The 22,283-nt window shown below is 53.8% G+C and overlaps 2 protein-coding genes across 6 annotated transcripts in view; one reads left to right on the top strand and one right to left on the bottom strand.

The window, feature by feature from the left end:
- RMI2 (RecQ mediated genome instability 2) overlaps nucleotides 1–21,188 on the top strand; it is a 51,239-nt gene extending 30,051 nt beyond the window's left edge. Inside the window, exons 3-4 of one of the 5 annotated variants that reach the window (XR_004628482.1) lie at nucleotides 9,904–10,054; nucleotides 20,023–21,188. The gene's annotated coding sequence lies outside the window, so the exon portion shown is untranslated. Of the gene's footprint in view, nucleotides 1–9,903; nucleotides 12,658–20,022 lie in introns of those variants that run through there. The other 4 variants (XR_004628486.1, XR_004628485.1, XR_004628484.1 and 1 more) reach the window with 4 other exon arrangements.
- Nucleotides 7,455–22,283, bottom strand: part of LOC100479676 — a 126,611-nt gene continuing 111,782 nt past the window's right edge. Inside the window, 14 exon segments of the mRNA XM_034670366.1 lie at nucleotides 7,455–9,965; nucleotides 10,300–10,441; nucleotides 10,580–10,693; nucleotides 10,891–11,000; nucleotides 11,717–11,894; nucleotides 12,041–12,246; nucleotides 13,661–13,842; nucleotides 16,613–16,710; nucleotides 16,800–16,939; nucleotides 18,078–18,282; nucleotides 18,465–18,557; nucleotides 18,781–18,965; nucleotides 19,383–19,551; nucleotides 21,182–21,346. Of these exon segments, the coding sequence (XP_034526257.1) occupies nucleotides 9,793–9,965; nucleotides 10,300–10,441; nucleotides 10,580–10,693; nucleotides 10,891–11,000; nucleotides 11,717–11,894; nucleotides 12,041–12,246; nucleotides 13,661–13,842; nucleotides 16,613–16,710; nucleotides 16,800–16,939; nucleotides 18,078–18,282; nucleotides 18,465–18,557; nucleotides 18,781–18,965; nucleotides 19,383–19,551; nucleotides 21,182–21,346 (2,160 nt within the window). The 3' untranslated portion in view covers nucleotides 7,455–9,792.

The raw sequence follows: 22,283 nt of genomic DNA, 5'->3' as shown, positions 1-22,283 counted from the left end.
GCGTAAGGTGGTATCTCAGTGTGGTTTTGATTTGAATTTCCCTGATGGCTAATGATTTTGAACATTTTTTCATGTGTCTGTTAGCCATTTGTATGTCTTCATTGGAAAAGTGTCTGTTCATATCTTCTGCCCATTTTATGATTTGTTTATTTGTTTCTCGTGTATNATTTTATGATTTATTTGTTTCTCACGTATTGAGTTTGAGAAGTTCTTTGTAGATCTTGGATACCAGTCTTTAATCTGTAGCATCATTTGCAAATATACTCTCCTATTCCGTGGGCTGTCTCTTAGTTTTTTTGACTGTTTCCTTGNATCTTGATGAAGTCCCACAAGTTCATTTTATCTTTTGTTTCTCTTGCCTTTGGAGATGTGTCATGAAAAAGGTTGCTCTGGCCGATGTCGTAGAGGTTACTACCTATGTTCTCCTCTAGGATTTTGATGGATTCCTGTCTCACATCAAGGTCTTTCATCCATTTGGAGTTTATTTTTGTGTATGGTGTGAGAGAGTGGTCAAGTTTCATTCTTTTGCATGTAGCTGTCCAATTTTCCCAGCACCATTTATTGAAGAGACTGTCTTTTTTCCACCGGATGTTTTTTCCTGCTTTATCAAAGATTAGTTGCCCAAAGAGCCGAGGGTCCATTTCTGGGTTCTCTATTCTGTTCCATTGGTCGATGTGTCTGTTTTTGTGCCAGTACCATGCTGTCTTTGTGATCACAGCTTTGTAGTACAGCTCGAAATCCGGCATTGTGATGCCCCCAGCTTTGTTTTTCCTTTTCAACAGTTCCTTGGCGATTCGGGGCCTTTTCTGGTTCCATACAAATTTAAGGACTATCTGTTCCAGTTCTTTGAGAAATGTCCTCGGTATTTTGATCGGGATAGCATTGAAAGTGTAGATTGCTCTGGGTAGTATGGACATTTTAACTATGTTAATTCTTCCAATCCATGAGCATGGAATATTTTTCCATCTTTTTATGTCTTCCTCAATATCTTTCAAAAGTGATCTATAGTTTCTAGGATATAGGTCCTTTACGTCTCTGGTTAAGTTAATTCCAAGGTAACGTATGGTTTTTGGTGTTATTGTAAATGGGATGGATTCCCTAATTTCTCTTTCTTCAGTCTCGTTATTCGTGTATAGAAATGCAACTGATTTCTGGGCATTGATTTTGTATCCTGCCACCTTACTGAATTGTTCTATAACTTCTAATAGTTTGGGAGNGTGATTTATAGTTTCTAGAATATAGATCCTTTACGTCTCTGGTTAAGTTAATTCCAAGGTAACGTATGGTTTTTGGTGCTATTGTAAATGGCATGGATCCCCTAATTTCTCTTTCTTCAGTCTCGTTATTCGTGTATAGAAATGCAACTGATTTCTGGGCATTGATTTTGTATCCTGCCACCTTACTGAATTGTTCTATAACTTCTAATAGTTTGGGAGTGGATTCCTTTGGGTTTTCCATATAGAGTATCATGTCATCTGCAAAGAGAGACAGTTTGACTTCTTCTTTGCCGATTTGGATACCTTTGATCCCTTTTTGTCTTCTGATTGCTGTTGCAAGGACTTCTAGTACTATGTTGAATAATAGTGGCGAGAGTGGGCATCCTTGTCGTGTTCCTGATCTTAAGGGAAAGGCTTCCAGCTTTTCCCCATTGAGAATAATGCTTGCAGTAGGCTTTTCATAGATGGCTTTTATGAGATTGAGAAATGTACCCTCTATTCCTACACTCTGAAGGGTTTTAATCAGGAAAGGATGCTGTATTTTGTCAAATGCTTTTTCTGCATCAATTGAGAGGATCATATGGTTCTTGAGTCTTTTCTTGTTGATATGATGTATCACATTGATTGATTTGCGAGTGTTGAACCATGCTTGCATCCCAGGTATGAATCCCACTTGGTCATGATGGATAATCCTTTTAATGTACTGTTGGATTCTATTAGCAAGGATCTTGTTGAGGATTTTGGCATCCATATTCATTAGAGAAATCGGTCTGTAATTCTCCTTTTTGAGGGGGTCTTTGCCTGGTTTGGGGATCAAGGTAATATTAGCCTCATAGAATGAGTTTGGTAGCTTTCCTTCTGTTTCTATTTTTTGAAATAGCTTTAGGAGAATAGGTATTATTTCTTCTTTGAATGTTTGGTAGAATTCCCCAGGAAAACCGTCTGGGCCTGGAGTTTTATTATTTGGAAGGTTGTTTATCACTGACTCAATTTCTTCATAGTTAATTGGCCTATTTAAGAAATCTATTTCTTCCTGTTTCAGTCTTGGTAGTTTATAGGTTTCCAGGAAGGCCTCCATCTCTTCCAGATTGTTTAGTTTTTTGGCATATAGCTGTTGATAAAAGTTTCTAATAATCCTTGCAATTTCAATGGTGCTGGTCGTGACCTCTCCCTTTTCAGTCATAATTTTAATAATCTCAGTCCTTTCTCTTTGTTTTTGGACAAGTTTTGCCAGTGGTCTATCAATTTTATGGATTCTCTCAAAGAACCAGCTTCTAGTCCTGTTGATCTGCTCTACTGTGGTTCTGGTCTCTAATTCATTGATTTCTGCTCTAATCTTGGTCAACTCCTTCCTTGTCAGTGGGTTAGGCCTGTCCCTCTGTTGCTGTTCCAGTTTCTTGAGGTGAGAATATAGAAACTGCATTTTAGATTTTTCTATTCTTTTGAGTGAGGCTTGGATGGCTATGTATTTCCCCCTTAGGACTGCCTTTGCAGTATCCCATAGGTTTTGGACCGTTGTGTATTCATTCTCGTTGGTCTCCATAAATTGTTTAATTTGTTTTTTGATTTCCTGGTTTATCGAGTCATTCTTGAGCAGGATGGTTCTTAGCCTCCAAGTGTTTGAGTTTCTTCCAGGTTTTTCCTTGTGGTTGAGTTCCAATTTCAGAGCGTTGTGGTCTGAGAATATGCAGGGGATAATTTCAATCTTTTGGTATTGGCTGAGACCTGTTTTGTGTCCCAGAGCATGATCTATTCTTGAGAATGTTCCATGGGCATTTGAATAGAATGAGTATTCTTTGGTTCTGGGGTGTAGTGTTCTATATATATCTATGAGGTCCAACTCGTCGAGTATGGCATTCAAAGCCTTTGATTCTTTGCTTAGTTTTTGCCAGGGTGTTCTGTCTATTTCTGATAGTGGGGTGTTGAGGTCCCCTACTATTACTGTGTTCTTATCTATATGTCTCTTTATTTTGGTTAAGAGTTGGCTTGTGTATCTTGCTGCTCCCCTGTTGGGGGCATATATATTAATAATTGTCATATCCACTTGTTGAATACTTCCTTTAAGAATAATATAGTGCCCTTCTGTATCTCTCTCTATGGCCTCTAGTTTAAAATCCAGTCTATCTGATATGAGAATTGCTACTCCAGCTTTCTTTTGAGGTCCATTTGCGTGGAAGATGGTACTCCATCCCCTTACTCTAAGTCTGAATGCATCTTTGGGTTCAAAATGAGTCTCTTGTAGACAGCAAATGGATGGGTCATGTCTTTTTATCCAATCTGCAACCCTGTGGCGTTTTATGGGAGAGTTTAAGCCATTTAGATTGATAGAGATTATTGACAGATATGATTTTAATGATGCCATTTCTCTTTAAAGTCTTTGTATCGGTTGTGACTTGCTGCTCTGTATCACTCTTGGGGCCTTTTTACCTTTATAGAGCCCCCCTTAATATCTCCTGTAGGGCTGGTTTCGTGGTTACGAAATTGGTTAATGATTGGCGATTTTGGAACGTCTTTATTTCTCCATCAATTCTGAATGACAGCTTTGCTGGATAAAGGATCCTTGGCTGCATGTTTTTCTCTGAAAGAGCTTTAAAAATGCCCCCCCAAGCCTTTCTCTCATTCCAGGTCTCTGTAGACAGGTCTGACGTAATCCTGATACCTTTNCCATATCCATTAGTTCTGTGGCAGAGGCCACAGACTCATTGTCTTTTCTTTGCTGGGGGGGATTTCTCCTTCTCGTCATTCTGATGAGGTTGCGGGGTTGTCCAGAGCCCAAATTATTGACCAGGACCCAGGCCGTGCGCCCTTGTTTTATAGGGATCTTAGGGATGTGGGCTTCTTGATTTTTCAGCCTGCCTTCTGGGGGAGGGGCCTGCCGCGCCAATACTCAAGCAACCCTGTTTGGGTAGAGTCTCCGTGTCCCCTGCGAGGGGGGATGGGGATGGTCACACTGTGAGCCCGTGTTTCCAGGCTTTTGTTCTCTGGCGGCTTTCCCTGGCTGTCTGCTGTGCCTCTTCTGAGAGTCAGAGCAGCAGTGGCCGAATCTCAGCCTCTGTCTCAGAACAGAGGGATAGTGGACCGTTCTCCACTGATGTTCTGGCCACTTTAACTCTGTTACTGTTGGTGCTGCTCAACCCTGCAGCGTCCCGGAATGTGCGCCCCGCACCCGGCATCCCAGCCCTTGCTTCCAGGGCTGGCGTGTCTCTGTCCTTTGTGTTTCTAACACTGTCAGCCCCTAGCCGCCAGCTGCCCCTGCGCGCTCCCAGAGCTCCCAGTCTCAGTCTGGTTCCAGTGAGCACACCGGAGCTTGGTTTCAGTCGGGTGGTGCCGTTCCCTGGCTGGCTCACGGTCTCAGTCTGCTCTCTCGCGGGTGCCGGTCCTTGAGTCTGCCTGCTCCCCTGTGCAGGTGGCTACCGCTTCCCGGCGCCGGAACACGGCAGCTCCCTCCCCCTTCCGTTTATCTTCCGATATCTGTGCGCGGTTTCACGGCTCCCCACTTCGTACCTCAATACTCAGTGCTGGAGATGATCATTTGTAGAGATCCAGATGTATCTTCCTGCGTCTCAGGCTGATTCCGTGGATGTTCAGGCTGGTCTGGTACCTATCCAACTCAACTCAGGGGACCGGCTGAAAAAGGGGTCCCCCACTCCTCCGCCATCTTAACTCCCCTCCCCTCTATTTAATTTCTGATTTTAGGTGAATCCTCTTTTTTTTTTTTTAATTAGCCAATCTAGCTAAGTTTTGTCAGTTTTATTGATCTTTAAAACACTGTTGATTTTCTCTTTATTCACTATTTCATATATCTCTGCTTGAATCTTTGTAATTTCCTTCTAGTTTTGGGTTCACTTTTTTGTTTTTTAATTTGTTAAGGTGTAAAGTTAGGTTATTGATCTGAGATCTTTTTTCATGTAAGTATTTACAGGAAAAGAATGTAAATTTCCTTCCTGGAACTGCTTTCTCTAAATACCATGGTTTTTGCATGTTGTATTTTTGTTAATTTCATCATGATTTCAAGATATTTGCTCATTGACCTTGTGATTTCTTTGACCCATTGGTCAAGAGTATGTTGTTTAATTTTGCACAATTCTTGATTTTCCAATTTTCCACCTGCTATTTCTAGTTGCAAGTTTCTAGGATTTTCTTTGCATTGTGATTGGGAAAGATAGCTTGTGTGATCTCGGTTTTCAAAAATTAAGATTTACTTTGTGGGGGCACCTGCGTGGGTCAGTTGGTTAAGCGTCTGTCTTCAGCTTAGGTCATGATCCCAGGGTCCTGGGATTGAGCCCGACATTGGGCTCCCTGATCAGCCAGGAGCCTGCTTCTCCCTCTGCCAAATGAATAAATAAAATCTTATTTTGTGTGTACTATACACTTTATCCTGGAGAATGTTCTATGTGCACTTGAGAAAAACATGTATCCTGCTGATGTTGGGTGGACTGTTGTGTGTAGGTCTGTTAGGACCAGTTGATCTGCAGTGTTGTTCAAATTCTCTGTTCCTTTAGTGATCTTCTTTCTGGTGGTTCTATCCATGGTTTGAAAGTGGGTGGGCAGACTGGGAGGGTGGAAGGTCTCAAAGTGGAACTTTCGCTTTGTTTTGGTTTTTTTTAAGATTTGAGAGAGAAAGAGCACAAGTTGGGGGGAGGGGCAGAGGGAGAAGGAGACCCCCGCTGAGTGGGGAGCCCGACATGGGGCTCAGTCCCAGGACCCTGAGATCATGACTCGAGCCAAAGGCAGATGCTTAACCAGCTGAGACCCCCAGGCGCGCCTCAGATATTTAGAGGCTGTGACGTCTGGTGCATATATACTTACAGTTGGTAGATCTTCTTGGTGAATTGACCCTTTTATCATTACATAATGTCCTTTCCTGTGCCTTGTAACAGTTTTTTTCTTAAATTCGATTTGTCTGATAACAGCATGGCCACCCCTGCTCTCTTTTGGTTACTATTTGTATCAAAGATCTTTTTTCCACCCTTTGGCTTTTAACCTATGTGTGTCCTCAGATCTAAAGCGAGTCTCCTGCAGTCAGCATAAAGTCACTTACTGGATTTGTCACCTCCAGAACGTGGTTACGACCTTTTCTTTCTCTTTGTTGATGTTCTCATGTGGCTCATACGTTGTTTTCCCCATTCCACGTGGTTGTCTGCCCCCCTTCTCCTTCAGCTGATGCAGCGTATTTACAACAGTCGTTTTAAAGTCTCTGCCGTGTTCGGCCTCTCCGACTTACGTGTCTTGAGAGCTGGTTTCTGGAGGTTTACTGTACTGCTTTGACTGGGCCCTCCTTCCCTGTTTCTCTGTCTTGTCATCTTCTGTTGAACCTGGGCATTTGAAAAGACCCCCACCTCTCCCCGTGTTTGTGTCGCCGCATGGGGGAAGAGCCTCACGGACCAGCCTGATGTAAAGGTTCGGGGTTCTCCCAAACGTTTTTGGATGGTTGTGTCTTCCCTGGGCCCGTGCGTGTGCTTCAATTCCACGTCCCCGGTAGGCGCAGCTGCTTTTCTATCTCTTCATTTCCCTAGGAGCCTCACCCCTGCTTCTTAGGGCTTAGAAACAGTATGGCATTCCTCTGCGCATAATCTCGCCCCTCCCCCCTGCTGGTCCGTAGACTCCCTGCAGCCCTGTCTTGCGGGGGTCCCCGTAACTGCTTTCAGCAACTTCCAGCCTGATATCCAGACTATGCCACCGTTCTCATCAGCACCCTGAGCCAGGAGAGACAGAGCCCTGTCCCTCCGGCAGCCCCAAGGTGAGTCCGAACGTTGTAAGCCAAGTTCCATCCCAAGGAAGGAGTCAGGAATTGGTTGGCTTCCTTGAAACCACACTTACTCTACCAAGGCAGGCAAAACCACCATGAGATTCCCTGCTGTCTTGAGTTCAGCTGTTTCTTGGTTGGGCACTCATTCGTTGCTGCTGCTGCTTTTAGACTTCTCACAGAGTATTTCGGTCGCTTTTATTATACACTTGGTGTTTCCATGGAGGTGTGAGGGTCTGGGCTTCTAGGCCTGCCATCTTGCCAATGTCACTTGTCCTTCTCTGGATTTTGATCAAGATGTTTCCAGTGCATTATTAGCTCTCCCAACAGAAGGGTTCTGAATGATCTCTCGTACTTCGGTACATCCCTTGGATTCCAGAGATGGTTGAATGTTGCTCATTAATACATTAGTTACATCTGTTTTCAAGTGTGCAGTTGGGCTTCTCATCCCGTGTTGTTCTTGTGGGATGTTCATATCCTAAAACTTCATTAAAATGAGAAAGGTTTCATTTTTCTATTCTGGAACAGTTACGGTAAATTATTGTAACTTGCCTGTAACATGGTCTGGGCCTGATGCATAACATTTAACACTTCTTGTTCTGAAATAATTAGATTTGCAGAAGGTTGAAAGATCGTAAGTACAGGGAAGTCCTGTGTATCTTTCATTCCATTTCTCCTAGTGGTCACATCTTCCCTAATTTTTAGTACAATATCAAAACCCAGTAATTGACGTTGGTAGAATGTGTGTATGCAGTTGTGACATTCCGTCCCAGGTGTAGATTCCCGTTAGTGCCTTCTCCATCCAAACGCAGAGTTGTTTCTACCGCCACAGGCCTCTCCCCTGTGCTGCCTGAGGGCAGCAGCCGCAACCACACATCCCCCCTGACCCCGGCAGCCCTGATTTATTCTCCATCTTTATAAGTGGTCATTTTGAGAATGTTACGTAAATAAAATCTTAGAGTATGTGGCCTTCTGAGTTTGGCTCCCCCCCCTCAGCACAATGCTTTTGAAACTCATCCACGTTGTTGCCCGTATCAATAGTATATCCGTTTTTATCGCTGAGTAGGACCGCAGGGTGGAGGGACGTACTACAGTCTGTGTGACGGCGCACCAAGGTAGGCTCTTCTGGTTGTTTCAGGTTCTAGGCTATTACAAATAATAGTGCCAGGAAGAATCACATACCGGCTCTTGCGTGAAATGTGTTTCTTCTCTGGGATCAACGTCTAGGAATTCAATTGCTGGATCAAATGGTAAGTGTATGCTTAGCTTTTTTCCAGAGTGACTGTACCGTTTTACGTTTTCCCACCAGCAACACACGCAAGAACTAGCTTCTCCACGTTTGTGCCAGTATTTGGTGTCACTGGTTTTTGTTTGTTTGTTTTGGAAACTGTCCCAATAGGTATATAGTGCTCTCATTTCTCTACAGGCTAGTACCGTTGAACATCTTTTTGTGTGTCCCCTGTATGTCCTCTGAGGTGAAATGTCTCCATGTGTTTTGTCCATTTTCCATTTAGATTTTTTTTACTGTTAAATTTGAGTTCATATATTCTAAATAGGAGTCCTTTGTCAGATATGTGGTTGGTATTTGTCTTCTCACAGATGAAAAATATTTTAATCGTGATGAAATCTATTTTTGGGTGTCCTGCTCACTTCACTCAGCTTCGCCTGAGGTCCTTTTAGAGGCACGTTCTAGCCTATAGATTCAGTAGATCGAAGGGCTAGGAGATTCTTTAAACATTCTTTCTCAAATCAATCTGGCCAGATCATATTTAACCTACATCTTGAAATTTATCAGTGAAGTTGTTGAACGACTTTGCAGATTCTCTGCTGGATCTGTACTTTTGACTTCTTGTTCATTTCTTCTTCTTCCATTAATTTCTCTTTCCCCCTTTCCCTGGTTCACACGGAGGATCAGCCAACACTTTCTGTAACGAATCGAATAGTAAACACTACAGACTTTGCAGTCGTTGCATCACCAAAACAGCCACGGACGGCAAGTGAACTAATGTGTGTGGCTCTGTTCCTTGAGTGAGTGTCCATCAGCGGGAAAGACATTTTCAGATGGTGCAGTGCTAAAAATTTGTTTCACCTTTAATGTTAAATCCTAGTTGAGCTGGGTCTAAAATCTAACGTGGCAGTTGTTCTCTTAATGCCTTAAAGGTGTGTGTTCCAGCATCTTCCGTCCTTCCTGGGGGGAGATTGGTTGTCTGCTTGCTCCTTGAAAGATCACCTCTTTTCCATCTGCTGTGTCTCAATAGGGGTTTATTGACAGTATCTGGGATACCTTCTGCTTCCGGAATCTGAGGAGTTCCAGCTCTCGAACCTCTTTAGTTTCTCATTCTGAAATTTCTGTGAGACTTTTATATTTTCCAGTTCATTAACTTTTTGTTCTGTCGAATCTTTTTAAAAATATTTTTAGAGAGCATGAGGTGTTACGTTTTAAATTTCAGCGAATATATGTACTTAGTAGGTTCAAATTGTAGTTATCTGAAGGTCTTATGGGGTGGGAAAGAGTCTTTGTTTGACCGGACTCTGCTCGTGCTCTGTGGAGATCTCAGAGCCCATTTGGGGGTTCTGTCACTCCCTTGGCCAGGTCTAGCAAGAATTCTAAGGTTAGCCAGAACAGTGGGTCACCTCGCCATCCGACAGGGTTCCTCTGGTCAGTCTGGACTGCCTCCAGCAAGAGTCCTGGCAGGTCGGCTTAGCCAGAACTTCACCATCCCTGATGGTTCCTCTTGTTAATTCTCCATCCAGGGGTCCCCACCCTGCTCCTTGGCTCTCAGGCCCTGCTTTGCCCTTGCATTCACAGTCAAGCCTGATCTCTCTCCCCTATGGCCGAACCCCACTGCAGTGGTCCCTGCGCTGCTGTGATAGTTCCCCTGAATACAGCCTGCCTGCCTGTTCTTTTCCAAGCGTCTTGAATAATGTTTCCTTTAACAGGGGTCCTACTCCTGCTGTTCGATGCTGTTGCTGACCTCCATCCCTGGGCAGCACGGCTTCAGCTGTGGGATTCGAAATTGTGCACAACATTGACCCAGGGCTTTCCAGACACTGGAGAGAGTGTACATTCAAACCCCCGAGGAGCAAATCGGTGGGTATACATTTTCGGGAGGTGAGTTCATAATTGTCTGTATTGTCGTCTCTGGTGTCGGAGGCCCCAGGGCTCGCTGGACTGGGCCTGGGCAGGGGAGTCTTTGGGCCTCTTTTTTTTTAGTACCCTTTGCACAACATTTTGACTCTTAGCTCCTGCCAGGCGGACAGACCCTCGGTAGTCGTGAACTAGGAGAAAGGACCTAGTTTTCCCTCCGGGAGGGCTGCCTGGCTGGGGCGGCTTACCGCACTGTGGAGGAGGGTCCAGGGGCACGAAGGCCCGTGCACACAGGTGGATGTAGGTGGCTGCCAGGGTGCAGGCCGGGAGCAGCTCGCGGGGGCCGCAGGCGTCCTGGATGCAGAGGCGGAGGAATGGCGTGGGATCCACCTGCAATTTAGCACCCCTGTCACGGTCCTGGCCTGCTGCACCCTGGGAGTAGCACAGGCAAAATCGGGGCTACTTGGGGTCCCCTGGTCTACCTGCTGCATGGCTTCTGCTGCCGTCTAGACCCGGCCTCCTACTCACCACCCTGAAGCAGCTCCCCAGGCAGGAACGGGGGTCCTGGAAGAAGGCCCAGCAGGTGGGGCTCTGGCCTGGGCACTCCTGAGTTTTCTCCATGGCCGTGCAGTTGCCACCCACCTGGTGAGACAAAGGCCAGACTCAGGCCTCCCGCCTGGGCCTCTTTCTTCTTGGGCACCTAGAGCAGGGGCCCAGCCTCCGGGGGGGGATGGCCACCCCCTTGGCCTGAGAAGTTGTCTGCCCTGGGGCAATCTCTAGCCACGCAGCCCCCCAGGATGTGTGACCCTGAGGGAGGAGGGGCTGGCACCCCGACTCACCTGCCAGGCGAGGGCGAGCTCCTCCAGGCTGTGGGCCACTGTGCCATCCGGCAGCATCAGCTCAGTGGCTGCCTCGTTGTCATTGGTGCCCAGAAGGCCAGCAGACACCCCTGTGGGGAAAGGGGGCCCTGTGAGAGCCTATCTTGACCCAGGTTCCAGGGGTGCCTGAACCCTCCGCACCCGACGCCCACACCACCCCCTGGGCTCTAACCCTTTAGAAGAGGGAGAGGAGGGAGGAAAGCATTGGTGCCCTTCCCTTCTCTGGACCCTCCTCATCCTGAGTGGCCTGTGCTGATGAGAGAACTCTTCTGGGGCCGCCCTCAACCCGGAGTAAATATCCCAGAAAGGTGGCAGAATATGGGGTCAGAGCGCCCTGGGCTTACATCCCGGCTGTAGGAAGCGGGGCCGGTACGTTAACCTCAGGGAGGTCATCCATACTGCAGCCAACAAGGGGAAGGAGAGGAGGAGGAGCGGGGATCATGGTGTGACAGCAGCACAGACAAGGCCAGCGGGCAGAGAGCCGAGCAGTATCTGTCTGCAGTAGGGACGGTCCCAGAGCTGCAGGATCCAGCAGCGGGGGGAGGGCCTTGGACCTCCTTCCTATTCTGAGCCCCTCGGACTGTTGTTCTGTGGACGGCTCAGGTTGGAAGCCACAAGGAGCAGCAGCAGCCTGACGGAGTCCCTGGGCATCCTGCGCCCAGCCCATCGAGGACCCAGAGAGTTCCCCTGGCCGGAGCTCTGCCGGCCTCAGCCCTGGAAGCTAACTGGGGTCTCAGCGAGGCCAACACCACTGGTGCGGAGGCTGTCAGCTGGGGCCCAGACCCACCGTGGAGCCAGAGGCCTAGCGTGAGCCTGCAGAGGCCAGCTCGCACATCACAGGAGACTGAGACGCCATCCTCACTGGTCAGCTCAATCCTGGGGACATCCCTCCTCGTCGTGGCAGGAGGCGGATCAATGTGTGGACAGGTCTCCGTAGGCAGGGGGGAGTCATACAGCCTGTAGGTCTGGGGGCCAGACATGGGCTGAGTGGCCAGACAGCAGGCAACGTGGGGCACTGAGGCGGGGGGCGGGGAGTGTATGTGGATGTGACAGGAGGCAGGAACGTGTCATCTGCCTGGGCCACCTGCCCCTCCCACTCTCGCATGCTCACCTTCAGGCTCGGGTAGAGGACCAGGGTAGTGCCGTTCAGCTCCACGGACAGCGACAGGAGCCCCGAGGGGGCCTGGTTCAGCATCAGCGAGAACGTGTCGTGGGCAAAGTCCTTGGCCAGCAGCAGACTGCTGCAGTGGACACCAAGGCTCCACACCTGGCCATCGAAGGTCACCATGTACCTGGCCCCGGCCACCACAGCATGGTCTGGGAGGAAGAAATCCCAGGGCAGGTAAGATGGGCCAGCTATGCCCGCTGCCCTGGGAGCCCAGGGGGACTCCAGGGTGGCCAGAGCCTCTCTGGCCAGTGTCCTTTTGGGCAGCCCCCCCGGGGGGGTCTATCCCCAGCTCTTCTCCCCCAATCCGCAGCCCAGCACCCTAAAGTGAGCCATCTCCAGCCAGGTTGACAATGAAAAGAAACAAAAGGCTGATACAGGATTCCCCGGATACAAAGTGCCCTGAGGCAGCAAATCCGTGGAGCCAAGGGTGACGGCTAAGGGCCAGAGGCTGCTGGTGAGGCAATGAAAACACACTACCGGGGGGTGGGGCATGTGTACCTCTGTGAATACACTTGAAGCCACCGAATTATGTGCTTGGAATAAATGGTGTGCTGTGTGAATTATGTGTCAGTGAAGTGACTGAAAAATAATCACTGTAAAAACGCACAGAACCATGGCCAAAGGCTCCGTCCAACGCAAGGAAGGTACCACGGGGCCTAGCTCTGCCCTCTTCAAGGGGGTCAGAAGACAGTCCGAGAAGGGGACCGCATGACCAACCCGGCCCGTTCTGCTGCTGAGCAGCGACTTGGGGCAGCGTCTGGATGGGCTGGGCGAGCCCTAGTGGACACATACCCCGACCACGGAGCTGCGGGCCCGCCCCTCGGCAGCAGACCTGAGGGTCACAGGCCAGCCCACGGCCACACACGTAGGGAACGCCAAGACCGGCTGCTCCGACCTCACCGTGCTGCCAACAGAGAAAGTGCTCCCGACTCGAGGAGGGCAACCGCTTGCCCGAGCCTCAGCAGTCCCGTGTGGACAAGAACCACACGGATACACACCAGTCCGACCCGGCCCTGAGTGCCACTCCTGCCCCTGGGCGGGAGACCCACCCCAGCACCGAGGAACCAACCCCACATGCCTGTGACCAAGTCCCAGAGAGGCAGGAAGACTTGCCCGGGCCACGCTTGGGCATGAGCTGGAGGCGAACTCCCCAGGGGCCCCAAGCCCCTGGAGCCGCATCCGGTCCCGGCCCAGGCCGTGGCGGCAGGCCCTGCCCGACCAAGAGTCTGGACTCAATCAGCTGCCTTCCGGCTCCAGCTGGAGGTCGGCCTTTTGCGTCTCCAGCACCGTCAAGGGGGAGGGAGCTGGCCTCGAGCCCTAAGCCACTTGGCCCACTTCTGGGGTGGGCCCCAGGCTCAGGCTTTCCTCTTCTGGACAAAAGCCCAGGTCTGCAGCCCAGTCCTCGTCCAGTAGCACCTTGGGCACTCCGGTAACCTCTGGGCCCAGCGGTCCTGGCCTCGTTCTCGGGAGGCCACCCAGGACCAGGCCCCCTCTGTCTGTCCCTGCCAGGTCCTGCCGCCACGTCCCCCAGGGCAGAGGGGAGGAGGGGGCCCTGAGACTCACATTCGCGGGGGCTCCCCAGCAGGCGGCGCTGGAGCCGGTAGTACTCGGCCAGCATGTTGGTTGTGGACAGCGCGCGCAGCGGCCGCAGCAGCTTCTCCACCATGTAGCCGGCCAGCCGGGCCACAGCCAGGGGCTCGTCCCCCGCGGGCAGCAGCGGCAGAGTCACCAGCACCGAACAGTTCCTGGAGGGAGCACAGGGGAGCTGGAGACCCCAGCCTGACCTGTCTTTGCTTCAGGAAATAGTGGGAGCTGGACGAGGGGCAGGCTTGGGGCAGGCACAGTGCCTCCTTGCAAGGACACAGCTGTCTGAGCTCCCGCCGGGGGTGGGGGCGTCTGTGCTGCCCCCAGGGTCGTGGGGCAGCTGGGGCACCTCTGTGAGAGCCCCGATGGTGTGGTGGGCCCACCTCTGAGGCTCCTCGGGGGGTGGACAAGGGGAGGTCGGAGCCGAAGGAGACCTTGGGAATTCCACCATCGAGGGAAGACCCTGAAACTTTCTCAGGGTGGAAAATGGGCGTCAGGTCGACCTTGTGGGGTCTGAAGGAGCAGAGATCTCAGGACACACTGGGGTTGGAGGTGGACGAGGAACACTTCACGCCCTCAACTGGGGGTGCAGACGGCAGGGTGGGAGGACATTTACCTCCTCCCAGGAGACCGGGGGGACCTGCAGCAAGGGGCCAGAAGTGGTCTCCAAGGCCTCCCTGCCCCCCTGCATCCCTTCCTCAGCACAAGCATCCAGTGGGGACCCCTGCCAGGACCTCCCCAGGAGGAGCCCCTACTGCACCAGACAGTCCCTCCATTCGCAGACAGCCCTGACTGGTACATTCCTCTTCACGCCAGCTGACACCCTGCCCGCTTGGCAGCTCCCTTCCACCCGCCCACGTTGTGACAGCACCAAGAGCCCCAGTGGCATGAGCGCCGACCACAGGAGCAGGAGGGCCACTTGAGGCCCAGAGCACTGATCCAGGGTTGACCAAGTCTGAGCGGGATTCAAGGCCAAGCGTTCCCCAGTTCCCCATGAGCTGTGAGACTGCTGGCTGCAGCCACTGCCATTCTGAGCCCCCCGCTGCTGGCGGGGCCCCTGCCTGGGAGGAAAGGGGCACACGCTCCCCACACCCCAGGCCTGTCGCTGAGGCTGGCTCTGCCACCCCTTCCGGGCCGCCCCCTCTCTGACAACTCCCAGACTGTGGGATGGCCCAGGTCTCAGAAGAACAGCTGCCTACTGGCCCTCTTCCACCGGGTGTCCTCGTGGCTGCTCAAGCTCGACGCATCCAGAACGGCGCCCTGACTGTCCCCACTCCTGCCACACAGACTGAATAAAGGCCCCAAAACACCCAAGTGCCTGGGCCCTAGGAGTGCGGTAACTTAGTGGCCGAAAGCACTTGGCAGGTGCATCTAAGAGAAGGATTCTGAGATGGAATCCACGTGAGCTCATGAACCAGAAAAAGGGCAGGAAGAGGGTCAGAGAGACAACGCCGAAGGACAGACGCCGGAAAGCAGGGGATGCTGTGGCCTCCGGCTTTGGAGGTGGAGAGAGGTCTCAGAGCCAAGGAGCGCCGGTGGCCCCAGCTCCTGGAAAAGGTAAAGGGGGTGGGTTCTCCCCTCGAGCCTCCCCGGGAGCCAGCCCTGCCGACACCTTGACTGCAGCCCACTGAAACGGATTTCAGACTCGGCAGCTCCAGCACGGCCCAAGAATAGATCTGTGTTGTTTGAAGCCACTCGCCGTGTGGGTAAAGTGGCTACAGCCACAAGAGAAATTAATAAAGCCAGTCTGCGTGCCCCCAGCCATCCCTCCTTGCTCCACGGGACCGTCCCTCCTGCCCCCTACAAGGCCAAAACCCTCAGTGCACCACCCCCTCCGACCCCCGATCTCTGGGCCTGACCTCACTACACGTCCAGCATCTAAACACCTCGCCACCCCCCACGGCTCCCAGCTCGCAGCAGAGCCACCCTCCCGCCTCGCCTGGACAGCCGCAACACGGGACCACTCCTTCCTGGGCTCCGCTCGCCTAGGCCCACCACAACCCCGTCCCCAGCCGCCGTCTCAACACCGGGGCCTTTTTAAATGGGATATAGACCATGTCTTTCCTCAGCTCGAAACCTTCTGTGGGTTCCCATTTCAGACTAGAAGTCATCGTCCTCACAAAGGCCCCAGGCCACCCGGATCCCCCTCACCCCTCAGGCTCACGCACCCTCGGCTCCAGCCCCACTGGCTTCCTGGATACTCCTCCAACAGGCCTCCAACAGGCCTGGCACACTCCTACTCCTGGGCCTTTGCACTGGCTGTGCCCGCTGCCTGGAACTCTTCCCTGGTGTCCACAGAGCTTCCTCCCCCAGCTCCTTTCAGCCCTTGTTCAAATGCCACCTCCTCATGGAAGCAGACCATGACTGCACCATTGCAAATGTGCCCCCCACCCCACTTGTCCTGCCTGTTTTTCTCTAGCATTTACCACCTGATACACCAAAACAGAGGCTGGGAAACTGGCTCATGGGCCAGATCCAGCCTGTGTCCTATTTCTGAATAGCCTGCAAGCTAAGAGGGGCTTTTCTGTTTTTAAAGCATTATTAAGAAACAAAGCGAAGATGACAGAGACCATCTGGGCTACGTAGCCTGAAAACTTGACCCTGAGGCCCACTGGAGGGAAGGCGGGCCAAGCCCAGGTGTAGATAACCCAGCTGTTTGTCTAGTGACCGCCTCCCGCTGTGAACAATGGCCTCTGTGAGGACGGGGATCGGTCTCCTTCGCTGTTGTATCGAAAGAACCTAAAACAGCTCCCACGCGGAGAACGTGTGCATCAAACACCCACGGAACGAAGACTAAGCCTCATCTTCGCAGATGAGGACTGAAAATGTCTCCCTGGCAGGGTCATCCTAAGGAATACACGAGACCGAGGGTGCTGTAGCCCAGGGCCTGGCCTGGGGCAGGGAGGTGGGGAAGGACAAGCCCCGAGTTACCTGGCTGAGAAGCTATACAGGTCCAGCAAGGGCTTGCAGAGCCTCCGCAGGGCCTGGGACAAAGTGGCTTCGGCCCAAGACAGCATCTGGTGGGCGGCCTGCAGGGTGTAGGGGAGGCGGGTGAGGAGAGCCATCAGGGTTCGCCCCACCTGGCAAGCCCGTGTCCCACCCCCTCACCCCACCTCACCAGCTCCAGGGCTGCCATGATGGGCCTGGGGCCCAGGGCCCGCCATAGCCGCAGAGCCGACTCCGCCCGCTCCTGCCACACCTCATCTAGGGGCTTCGGGGTCACCTCCAGGTAGGCGTCCTTCAGCGTGGCCAGGGGCCCTGCAACAGGTGGCCGCCACCCACTGTGAGCTCCCCCACCCCCCACCGGAGTCCTGACCACAGGGCAAGGTGCCGCTGCCTGCATCCCAGACCTGGCAGGGAGACCAGCCCCCTTCACGACCCAGGCTTCCAGGAAACAGGGCCTGTTCCAGGGAATAAGGTGGCAGCACGAGGGAGGGCAGGAAAGAGCCTGCCTGGCAGGCCTGAGACTTCCCCTCTGCAAGACCTGTTCACAGGGTCAACCCTGGGCTGGCATGTGGGAGTGTGGATTGGAGGAGGGCTGCCACCACTCCCAGAACCGAGAATAGGGCCTGGGTCTGCCCAAACTGTTGGTACGGACAAGTAGTTTGTGCCCGATCCCCCCTTCCTCCTGTGAGTCCAGAATGGTGGGGTGCGCCGGGGGAGGCTTCCTAACGTGACCAGCCCCCTAAGAAAACCTTAGGTGCAGGGTCTCTAATGAGTTTCCCTGACTGACCAGTGTTGGACACGTGTCATCACCATGCGATGCTGGGGGAATTGAGGGCGTCCTGGGGGACCTCACTAGGAGAAGATTCTGGAAGCTTATGCCTGGTTTCCCTCCCTCGCTCAGGCCTTGGCCCCCACACCTCTTCCGTTTGCTGATCTTGCTCTGTGTGCTTTTGCTGTAACAAATCCTAGCTGTGAGCAGGAGAATATTCCAAGAACTGAGCCCTAGTGAGCCCCGGAAGCTGGGGGTAGCTGTGGGGATTCGGACACAGAGACATAAGGGGGGTGGGAGAGGAGGGCCAGCTGTCGGCCCCGGTGGAGAGGCCAGAGGTTCCCAGCACCACTCGGGGGACACTCGGGCAACGGCGACCTAGCAGCCAGGACAGAAGTGTCAACCATACAGCCTTGCTAGTGCTGATCACAAACCAGAAACGGGCTCTGGAAACTTCCAGCACTGGGCCTTAGAAATAAAGCTCTCTGCCCAAAAGAAACCAGGTGGGGCCTGGAAAGAAAACAGAGCAGGAGTCCCCAGAGAACGGAGGCAGTGGGCATGAGGGGCGTTAGCTTTGAGACCTCCCGGGATGGAGGCAGCCGAGGAACGCGAAGGCTGCAGGCCCATGAGGCCACGCAGGCTGGGGAGTCTCTGGGGTCGGGCCCTCGCTCTTGCACTCACGTTCTAGCTCACGCCGCAGCTGCTCCAGCCCCACCTGCAGCCTCTCCAGGTAGAGCGGCAAGTGGTGGGCCAGCACCTGCCTGGCCCGGCTCTGGCCCCACAGCGCGGCCACTGTCTGGCTGCTCTCTGCCACGGCCCCCAGTCCCGCATGGGACAACTTCAGGAGGGGGCCCACCACGCTGTCCAGGGTGCCCGCCGGCCACACCTGGGCAGGGAAATCGAGGCAGAATCAGTGTGAGGGTCTGGGGCACCCAGCATTCCAGAAGATCCTCACGCCTGGTGAGTAGAGGGCACGGGATAGGCCGGGACGGGGGTGGGGGGGCACATCTCCACACAGCCCTCCCCTTCTCCAAGTGTGTCCCCGACCCCCGACTGAAGTCTACCCACCAGGCGCCGGAACCTTTCCACGTAGGCATCCAAGCCTCGGACCTTCTTCTCCAGCCGGGCTCTCACCTGGGCCCCAATGGCCACGATCCTGGACTGTGGGCACAGACAGGCTGGGGGCTCCGGGGGGGGAGGCGTCATGGGACTGGGGTGGACAGGAGCTTCTCGGTGCCGGCCATAGAGCCGCGGGATGTGTTTGCATGCGACAGGGCTGCCTCTGGTTTGCTGGGCTCTCTTGGACCCAAAGGGCTCGCAGCCCCTGGCACTGTGGCCTCTGCCCCAGGGAAAATAGTGTCCCCCACCCCCGGGGCCAGCTCACCTCCACATGGCCCAGCAGGGTTCCTGGGCAGCCATGCGCCGCCAGGCGGAGACTCTGGTTGGCAGCCTGCAGGGTCAGGCGTCCCAGGGGCTGCACGGACTGCCCGGTGTCCTGGAGCAGGGCCTCCGCCTCGGCCGTCTGCCCCTGGGCACATGCCCGCAGCTCCACGCTCTCCTCTCTGCTCCCTGGGGTCAGGAAGGGTCCTGCTGTTGCCCCCGGGACTCTCCTGGCTGCCACCTGGCTGCTCACGCCACCTCCTTTCCACGAAGAGCTTCCCATCACCCCCAGGCCCTAGCGTTCGCAGGCCTAGAAGTGCACTGCCCAAATCAGCTTCCCGGCCCCCTAAGGCTTGGGCTCCTTCTCGTCCCCCAGCCCCTACCCACCTCTGGTCTGCCTGTCTGGACCTTCTCCCAGCCTCTCCTGACATCACAGTCCCTCCAGGTGGCCGCAGGGGGCTCACTGTTGCCTCCGAGCTGGGGGCACCACAAAGTCCTAATGGGGTTCCTTGACTCCTGAACTCTCAACACCCCAATCTCTGTCCGTGCTGGGGCCCACCTGGGCCCCACCCCAGCCATCTGAGCGACCTCGCCGTCTCTACTCACCTTCCTCGTGGGCCACAGAGGCCTGGAGGCAGCTCTGGGCCTGGGACACCGACAGCCTCACTTTCTCGTCCCCATTGTCCACAATTCCCTCTACCTGGACACTGCACCGAGAAGCCGAGGTGGAGACCCGGCCCCGCAGGCCGAGCTGCTGAGCCCTGGAGCTGAGGATCTGCAAACAGGAAGGCAGAGGGCAGAGTAAGGCCTGGGCCCCTGCTCCTGCTAGCCCCGGGCCCAGGGAGAGAAAAGGCAGCACCCACCCCACCCCCCGATCGCCCAGGGCACTGGGACCCCCATGTCCATCCCCACAAGGTTCACTATTCCTGCCAACTGCAGAAAGTACCTATTAAATCCACATCTGTGGGCCTAGTAAACAGGGGCACCTGCCATCCACGTGGCTTAAACATTGCCAACACCAGGCCTTGCCCTGGAACCGCTGCCTTAACCGATCCCGGTGGCCCTGGGCCTTGGCATTTTTGCCATTCCTGGTGCCCAGGTGTTTGTACTCGCCATGTGTTCTGCAATTTCAGGAGAACCCCTGCAAATGTCTCAGCACAATGAGCCATTGTGGGTAGCACGATGCGTCTGTGCATGGGGGTGAGCGCGTGCCTGACTGCCTGAATCTGTCCCCTCCTCTCCACAGGGGCCCGTGCGTTGTCATGAGGACCAAACAAGGCTGGGAAAGCCTCTCTTCACCGCATGGACCCCCACATGGGGCAGGTGGCTCACTCCCAGGCCGGCAGTTCTTGGGGCACTGGGATTACAGACGTGGGAGCAGCTGGGGGCCTGGCGCGCAGGCAGGGAGCCCCAGCAGTCAGCCCTGGACAACCTCGGAAAGCAAATCTCTTTTGAAATGGCCACGCAACTGTGCGGGGGACCAGGGGCCGAGTGAGCCCCGGAGGCAGAAGAGCCGTCCCCGTCCAGCTCCGGATGCTGGAAGGAAACACCCACCTCAGGAGCACCTACTACGTGCGGGCACTGTGCAAACCACGCTGCAAAGGAGGCGGGATTTGTTCCCGTTGGACAGAGGAGACAACTGAGGTCAGAAGAAGGAAAGTCACAGTCAGGTGCACTCGGCCAGGGAGACGCCGAGGTGGGCAGATGGTAACAGAGATGGGGCACCTACTGTGTGCCTGTGCTAAGCGGGTGGAGGGAGGGGTGCCCGGAACCCTACCAGCTGCCCTGCCAAGTATGTCCGCTCCCCACTTACAGATGAGGAGGCAGGGCTCAGCGAGGTCGCTTCCCAAGATCACTTGGCCAGTGGGGGCAGAGCAGGCATCGAACACGGCTCTGCTCCCTCCCACCTTCCTGGGTTGTTTGGGCAGGGGCGGGGGGGGGGCAGTAGAATAGGTCATACTGTGTGGCTGCTTCGTGTCAGGCTCTGCTCTAAGTGGTCTACACAGAGTTGCATATTTGATCTCCACGGCATGAATCCCATGGGAGGCGGGGCAGGTGCAATGCTCACTCCCCACTGTCCAGGGGAGGACATAGCGGCACAGAGGAGAAGCCAGTCATCAGGAAGAGGCTAGGCTGGGATTCAAACCCAGACAGTCCAGCCGCTGCCTCTCAGTTACAGCAAGGGCCAGATGTTGGGGCAGGGGAGGAGCTGCTCTGTCTCAGGGCTGGGGCCAGGCCAGAGGGTCCCACCCCCCATGAAGCGCTCCTCCCACCAGGGAGCCAGCCTGCAGTTCCAACGGTGGCCACTAGGTGGCAGGGCCATCCAGGTGGTGGTGGCCTTCCAGGCCAGAGCAGGAGGAAGGGCATCCTCCTGGGGCGCAGGCAGCCCCGACCTGGCCACCTACCTCCAGCTCCCCTGAGAAATCTGATGCCCGAGGCTTGCTGCGGTTGCGGAGGGTCAGGCTGAGGTGCAGGCCGCGGTCTGGGTCCGGGGCGAGGGCCAGCTGGCAGCGGGAACGCAGCAGGAGCCCACTGTGGCCCAGGCTGTGCTCCCCAGAGACTAAGAGAGCCTGGAATGCGGGGGGAGGGTCAGCGGTCAGGGAGCCACAGGGGCAGCAGCTTCCTCTCCCCACCATGCCCTGGCCTGGTCCAGACCACCTGGGCTGTCGCAATAGCCTATAGGGTCTCACTTCTTCCAGTTCAGCCCATAGTCCCTCCTCCACTAGGTAGCCAGACTGACCCTGGCAAACGCAAATCAGACATAATCCCCTTGCTCAAAACTCCCTGCCTTCCTGTTGCACTCGGAAGAAAAGCTGGTTGCCTTGACCTGGCCCACAAGTCAGCGTTATCTTCTTAACCTTACCTCCTTGCTCTCCAAAGGCTGCCCTGTGTTCTTCCAGCACCTGAAGCATGTTCTGCCACAGGGCCTTTGCACTGGCAGCTCCTGCTGCAGGCCTGCACTTGTCAGTGAGGCCCCCTGCAAACCCCCTCCCCTCTCCCTGCGTCATTCCTTCACGGCATTCGTTCGTGCCTGAGTACATATCATGCATCTTTTTTAACCTTTTCCACTCACTGGAATGTGAGCTCCGAGGGGTGGGGTACCAGTCTGTCCCTTTCATCATCCTTGTCCCTGCACCTAGTATAGGGCCTTGCATTAAGTAAAGCCCGCAAATGCCTTCTGAACAAATGGATGAATGGAGTTGGCAAACTGGCTCAAGGGCCAAATTTGGCTCACGGCTTGTTCTCGTAAGTAAATATGTGTTGGAAGATAACCACACCTGTTCGTTTACACATATTCTATGACAGCGGAGTTGAGTGATTGTAACGGAGGTCCTATGGCTTGAAAAGCTAAAGTATGTGCTATTTGAACCTTTACAGGAAAAACTCTGCCCCTGGGATGGATGGATAGATGGGAAAATGGATGAATGGATGGATGGGAGGGTGGGTAAGTAGGTGGCTGGGTAGGTGAGTAGGTGGGTGGGGTGGATGGGGATGGGAGGGTGGTGG

Source organism: Ailuropoda melanoleuca, chromosome 10 (assembly GCF_002007445.2).
Source record: "Ailuropoda melanoleuca isolate Jingjing chromosome 10, ASM200744v2, whole genome shotgun sequence".
NCBI lineage: Eukaryota > Metazoa > Chordata > Mammalia > Carnivora > Ursidae > Ailuropoda > Ailuropoda melanoleuca.
The sequence above is the reverse complement of the archived record's forward strand: the minus strand, read 5'-3'. Positions and strand labels throughout refer to the sequence as shown.